Source organism: Tasmannia lanceolata, unplaced genomic scaffold, assembly GCF_043159265.1.
Source record: "Tasmannia lanceolata isolate RefF3 unplaced genomic scaffold, GAP_Taslan_0.1 ptg000037l, whole genome shotgun sequence".
Lineage (NCBI taxonomy): Eukaryota > Viridiplantae > Streptophyta > Magnoliopsida > Canellales > Winteraceae > Tasmannia > Tasmannia lanceolata.
In genome coordinates, this window is record NW_027518714.1 from 1,901,035 (window position 1) to 1,908,165 (window position 7,131).

The 7,131-nt window shown below is 39.8% G+C and overlaps 1 protein-coding gene across 1 annotated transcript; it reads left to right on the forward strand.

Annotated features, from left to right (window-relative positions):
- Positions 1 to 870: 870 nt before the first annotated feature.
- LOC143862520 (GDSL esterase/lipase At4g10955-like) lies at positions 871 to 6,561 on the forward strand. Its single transcript, XM_077373582.1, has 3 exons — positions 871 to 1,026; positions 1,862 to 1,959; positions 5,406 to 6,561. Exons 2-3 carry the CDS (start codon positions 1,898 to 1,900, stop codon positions 6,373 to 6,375), a joined length of 1,032 nt encoding a protein of 343 aa, XP_077229697.1. The 5' UTR covers positions 871 to 1,026; positions 1,862 to 1,897; the 3' UTR covers positions 6,376 to 6,561.
- The last annotated feature ends 570 nt before the right edge of the window (positions 6,562 to 7,131 follow it).

The window sequence follows — 7,131 nt, forward strand, 5'->3', positions numbered from 1 at the left end:
TGGGCCGGGTCAACCCGCGGGTCACCCTCAAATATGCCGCAAATATGGGATTGTAATAATTATTTTGATTTTACAGCCTCTATTTTTCCCGTAATTGTCATAACCTCCGATATGTGATTTGGTATTTTTTTTGTAATTTTAAAATTTTATAACCCGTAATTTTTCATTCAAAACTTTATAATATAGCTAATTTGGATGCGCGCATCTTTGCATACACAAAGGCCACTTGCCGAGAAATTGCCAAAGGAGAAGCTTGATAGCAAATTCTAATAAAATAAAAACCATATTTAAATGTTATCAACACTACTGGGCACTCTCACTTTATGTATGGCCCACACCATAGGATGATCCAAACCGTCCATTAGTTGGGCCATAGCCTAAATAGGTTATGCTCCAAAAATCATTTCCATAGGATGATCATATCCCTCCAATCTGAATGTTAGAGGGTTGATCCTAACCCTCTATAGATCGGAGGGTTAGAATCAACCGATGGAAATAATTTTGGGGCATAACCTATTTAGGGTATGGCCCATCTAATGGACGGTTTGGAACTTTGGATAATCCTACGGTGCACCGTACTTTTTATAAAGTGAGGAGTTACTCGTAAAAAACAAACAGCAGTGATGATAACATTCTAAAAAAGATAAAAAAATACTGTAAAAATGCGGGTGCCCGCGGGTTGACCCGACCCGACCCATGTTTTTGCGGGTTGGGTCACCCGCGGGTTGGTTTTTGACGGGTCACGGAAACTTAGACCCGTGCCCGCAAATTTGCGGGTGGGCCGGGTCGACCCGCGGGCACGGGTCACTTTTGCCAGGTCTAGGTCCAACTATGTGGGCCCCACATGAACAACATGAATAAAGGTCCCTTTCTATAAACACTAACAGTAACCAACCGTATTTAAAAATCTGTCAATCCTAGACTCTCCTTCTTAAATGCAGAAATCAGAACCCTAGATTTCTAGATTTCTGTTTTCTGCTTACTTATCCTTCTCCAAATCCAGATCTAGACGAAAGAAATTCGCAGGTAGATTTCTATTCCCTTCTCTCTTCCTCTCTACATTTCTAGAAAGTGTTTGTTTTCTTATCCTGAAACCCTAGATCTGTCTTGAGAATCTATTAATAATCGTTGAATTTGTAACCACATTTGCATTTTAACAGCTAAAAATCGCTTCTTCTATTAAATTCGTCCTCATTGACTCTCTTCTTTTTTTTTTCCGCAACTTGCATTTAAATATTTGTAGAATGAGAATGCAATGAGTATAGTTGAGTAGGAAACCTCGGATGTAGCTGTGGGAGCGTTGCCCTGTTTTCTTGTACGGTTATGTTTCTCTCTTTTTCTTTTTATTATTGATATTGATTTTGCCGTGTAAGGTCGAATTCATGAATGTGGTGTAGCGAAAAGCATGATTAATTTGCAGTGGATGTCTTTTTTAGGCATATTTGTGTTTTTCTAGTAATCGGGTTGTTTTCTTTCAAAAAAAAATAAAAATTGATTCATTCTTGATAACTGTCAATTTCTGTTGTTGAGACTTTGAGAGGCTAGATTTTTTATTTTTCTTTTTTGTTCATTGTGTTTTGAATTACAACACTGGATAAGGAACTTTTACTTGGTCTTTGGAGGACAGGATGCGGCACAGCACTTGAACTTTAATCCATTCCTAGAGACCATTAAGTGATGTAACTTTGATTTCTAAAGGCTATTGATTGGGATGCTATGCGGTAGATAGGATTCTTTTTTATTAATGTTAATAATGGAAAGAGACCATTATATTGCCATTCATGTTTTTTCAGATATTTGGGTTATTTTACTTCGTTTCATACCAAATTTTCCTCCTAATAGACTCCTTTGGTGGTATCAGGAAAAGAGCAAAGTAGGATTATAAAGGGGCTTCGTCATGGCTTCCGAGAGGGATATTTTTGGCCTTTCAGGACCCACATATCTTACCCATATTGATTGGTACGACATTTATTTCCATTTTTTATTAAATCAAATAACAACCACATCCTTATTCTGGGAAATATACAATTCACAGATTATTCCAAGCAGAACACAAATTTTGTCTGATTTCTTGGTAGTGTTAGGAATTTTATAACAAACGCATAAATTTTATCGAAAGCAAACAAATTATGGTTCTCTATATCCGGAACTCAATGAAGCATCATAATTTATAGACATTGTTTACTAAAGCACTGATATTATGGCTATTGAGTTCAAAGATTAAACGTAATATCTTAGTACTTATATGATATATAGTATATCCCATCATAACGGAAAAGTATAAATAATGGTATATACTATATAGTATATCATAAATATATAAATAACAAATGTCCAAGCTCCCCATGTGCAGCCTCCAACATTCTTGCTCTTGTGCTCGGCTGCAAGTATTATGATCCAAGGTACAAATCCAACTGTGGAGGTGTGATGTGATCCAATCGTTGATCTTATTTTAGTTGTTATTTTGCTCATTGATACGAACCTCCGGGTTTGCACCAAGATGTCTTTTCTTGAAAATGTTTCCCACAATTCCAAATCCAAGGATTTCTTTCTTAGTTTGCTTGAGAGGCGGATGGTTCATGAAATGACTGCAAGATGTAAATGCATGGAAGTGCATTAGCTTGTCTTACCCTCACATAGTGATCCAATGTCATGCCCTTTGCTTCATTCTAGTCGAAATTAAAGTCTCCAGCTACCTATGATGCAAGAACTACATGCATGTACGAGAAAGAGGGAGGAGATGTAGCCTCAATGAGTCTCCTTTCATCATGGAAATTCTATGGAGTTTGGTAAAAATGTTATATTCTTGTGATTTGCATGCAAACTCGTTCATTGTGCATAGAAGAAACTTCAAAGAACCATCACATATTTCTGCCTCGTATTATTGTTCCCCCCCTCCCCACACACACACACACACACACACACATGCACACATGAGAGTTGCTCCATTGTGACCTGGTGGTCACAGGTTCGAGTCACGGAAACAGCCTCTCTGTAACGCAAGGGTAAGGCTGCGTACATCTAGCCCTCCCCAGACCCCGCAATGGCGGGAGCCTCGTGCACTGGGCCGCCCTTTTTTTATATTTGTCTCCAATGCATCTCACTGCTTTTATCAATTTGGCATATTGTAGTCTCATCTTCCCACCAAGCGTTGTTGGTGCTATGTGATGCTAAAGAACCATCTAGTTCTGTTAAAGCCATAGTCTGTCCTAGGTGGAAGAAAGATATGGGTGAGGCGACGGAAGATTTTGAGAAAAGTGGAACTTAGAAATTTATTGCGCCTAGAGGTGAGCACATAGTCGGCGGCAAGCTGTACTAGTTGAAGGTTATGGCTGCAGGGCTTAGGTAAGGAGTTGACAAGAAGAAACTTTTTGCACCTGTGGCGATGAAGAATTTAGTCGGGGTTATCCTCTATATTGCTGCCAATTGCTATCTTCTTTATTTAGTGGGGGTTATCCTCTTTATTGCTGCCAGGAGAAGTTAGACACCCCCCCCCCCCCCCCCCCCCCCCCTCCTCCTCCTCTTCTCTCTCTCTCTCTCTCTCTCTCTCTCAACCTATGTTTCTTGTTTAATGAAGCTGCAATACACAGGATTTTTAGATATGATGAAACTTCATGGACATCAACAATCCACCACGCTCAGTTTCAACTTATTTTATGCAAGTTGAAAGTGGAATTATTGACAACTTTGCAGGAAGTGTTTAAACTAAAGTTGATACAGAAATTAGTGATGATATAATGGGAACAGTTACAGGGATTTTTGTGATATCATAAAGCTTCATCAGATTAGGGTAGAGGTTTATGCACCGCTTTACCCTGGAAGGAAAATGAGCTTTGCTCCCCCTATTAGTAAGGGCGCTAGGCGGTTCCGTGATCTGAAGACTGCAGGTTCGAATCCTGTCCCCGCCTAATCACAGTCTAAAGTTTGCCGCTCTTCGAGTAAAGAAAGAGATTGAGAAGCACGTCTAAGAAACATATACTAATTAATTACACTCTGGAGGAGGATCCCATAAGGATCGGCAGAGAGCCTTTCTGACGATTCGATCTTTCTTCTTCTATGATTCAAAATCCCCCTGAACAACCGAGTTCTCGGTCCGGGGAAAGAAAAGGCCCTATTAGTAAGGCAAAATGCTGGCTGGCATGGCAAGACTGAAGGAGGGGTTCTTTAGCCAACCACCCCCTAAATCCCCCTGCGAGGGGGACTTAATCCACTGCTTGAGGGGTGGTCTCCATAGATCACTTTAGTCAATCATATCTCGTCTTTCGTATTGGCGAAGCACGGATATCAGTTACTCAATTAGTGCGGTTAGTACGTTTTTAGCGTATTAGTGCTGTTATAGTGGTACTGTTACTATAGCTCAATTAGTGCTATTATAGCGTTTCAACTTATTTAAGCAAGTTGAACATGTTAGATATCATTTACTAAAGCTTGTGTGGAGTGTTCAAAGTTGATACAGAAATAACTGAGACATAATTTCCTTTGGAATGTTTCTGTAATTGTTTCCTAGGAAAAAGAGTGCTTTCTTGTGTGGTCCATGTACCTTAAATGTCATCTCGATAGGTCTGATGTAATCTAGGGCTTTAATGATGAATCCTTACAAGACCAACAGGATTCAAGCCAGTACTTCTATAAACCCTTCTATACGACACGGATCTCTCAAATCTCAGAGTGGCAAATCTGAAGCTACATGGTGATTTTCAATTTTCATACATCAAAAGCACACGACTAAAATAAAACAGAACGTATGTTGCAATGCTACTTGCTAGAGCATGATGCAACTTACTGGAGCTGCAAGATTAAAAACCCAAAACCTTTTTATTTTTAAAGGTGAAAGCTATTTTTTCTAAATAGTTTTCAAATGCGGTGGGAAAAACTCATCTTCTTCTCCTCATATCACCTTTTTGATGTATGGAGTTCCATGACCAAAATCAATGCGCTCTAGTGTCTTCATTTCTTTAAACACACGCAGGATGAAAGATATTAAGAACTTTTAATGATTTTCAAGAAACATTGGGATCTTCTCTGAATATAGGACTTTCTCCTTTTCTGATTTTTTTGATGACTTCATTTCATTAAAAACATAGACCTAGGAAAAAACATTGGGATATTGGGCTTCTCATTTTCTGATGGTTGACTTTAATTCTCAAACGAAACAGCACAATAGTGGAAGCTCCTTTTCCAAGTGTAAGTTGATTTCAAACCGGTTGTAGATAATCCTGCTTGAGCTTGGCAGCTTGCATCAAGCAGAGGTCCTTTCTGTCCTCACATACACTCCAGGGCAAATACAGTTCCAATTTATCCAGAAATTTTTTAGATGTGAAAAACCACTTGAGAGGATACTGAATCCTTCCCGCAACCCAACTATTGTCCTAGAAAAATAATAATCTTCTATTCATGTTTAACAGGAATATCCCAGCTCACCGGAGATCAGTTGCCGCTAGCTTGGTCCAGGGTGTGTACGTCTTAGAGCGTGATCGCCAACAAAATTGCCCAGAGCATGAAGCTCTTGCACCTGCTTGGTGGGAATTTTTCCATTTCCAGTTACTCCGTAAGCTTGTTGATGATGCCGATTTGTCCATCTTTGGTGCAATTTATGAATTAAAATCTCCAACTTCGGATCAAAATCACACAGCAGCCCAAGCTCCACGATTTGTCATCGCTTTTCGTGGCACCATCACTAAGCCGGATTCCTTTTCACGGGACCTTAAACTGGACCTTCATTTCATCCGGAACGGCCTTCATCAGACCTCCCGTTCTGAAATTGCAATGCAAGCAGTCAGAAACTTGGTTTCAGTCGTCGGATACTCAAATATTTGGTTAGCGGGCCATTCTCTAGGATCAGCCCTGGCAATGCACACTGGAAAGAACATGGCGATAGTTGGTGTTTTTCTCGAAGCATTTCTCTTCAACCCACCATTCTTTTCGGCCCCAATTGAAAGAATCAAAGATAAGAAATTGAAAAAGGGAATCCGAATTGCAAGTAGTTTGATCACGGCTGGGCTCACTGTTGCTATGAAAGGTCGACATGAGAGTCCTTCATCGGAGAATTCCTTTACCAAATTATCTGAGTGGATTCCACATTTGTTCGTGAACCCAGCCGACAGTATTTGCTCCGAGTATGTTGGATATTTCAAGCACAGGGAAGAAATGGAGAAGATTGGAGCAGGAGGGATTGAGAGACTGGCTACACAGAACTCTATCGGGGATCTGTTCTTGACTGCATTTGGAAGAGAATCTGAGCCATTACACCTTATTCCATCTGCGAATCTCACCGTTAATCTGACACCTTCGCCAGATTTTAAACGAGCTCATGGCCTTCACCAATGGTGGAGGCTGGATTTAAATCTCAAGTGCAAGCAGTACTATTATAAGTGAAGGTAACAGATCATTTCTCTGCTATTTTTTGTGTGGAGATGGAGGGAGGGCTTTTCTTTTGCTTCTTGTCAGCAATTGAAAAACCTATTATCATTTTTTTGTTGTTTATATTTAATATCATTTCGATTTAGGGAGGTTGATATATTTACACTCCCTTCTATGATAGATACTCTCTTCTTTTAAACTTCTTTGATGGGTTATGATAGCTCACAGGGAAAAATGGACAAACACAGCTTATCCACAAATCTGCCCATTTTTCCCTCCACTGTTGGATGGGTTAGGATGATTCTATGGGGCTGATTTTTTGTGGACATCCTATCTAGGTAAGGGCCTTTCAAATGAATGGTTTGGATCACCCCAAAAATGTGGGCCCCCACTATTTTTAACCCGACCGAGTAGATAAGCTTATCTACTCGACCGAGTACGCTCACCTTTCCCTATCATAAATTATTTATTAAAATATGATTCTTTAAGCTTTTTTTTATGGTACAATCAGCAGTACGGTGGCCACGAAAATACTCAATCTATAAATACTTTACAGAAGCAACATGTTTCTTTACAATGCTTATAGGGAAAGAAGACAGTAAGTCCGCGCCTGGAAGACTCAATGACCAGAGTGCTCATGATTTCGACCATGGAGACAACAAATTGCCATGCCCTGTTATCTTACAATGGTAGCAAAATTTCAGCCATGGCCCGCCCATCAATGCAATTCCTTGGCAAACAAACAGAAGCAACCAAACATCAATTGAAGTG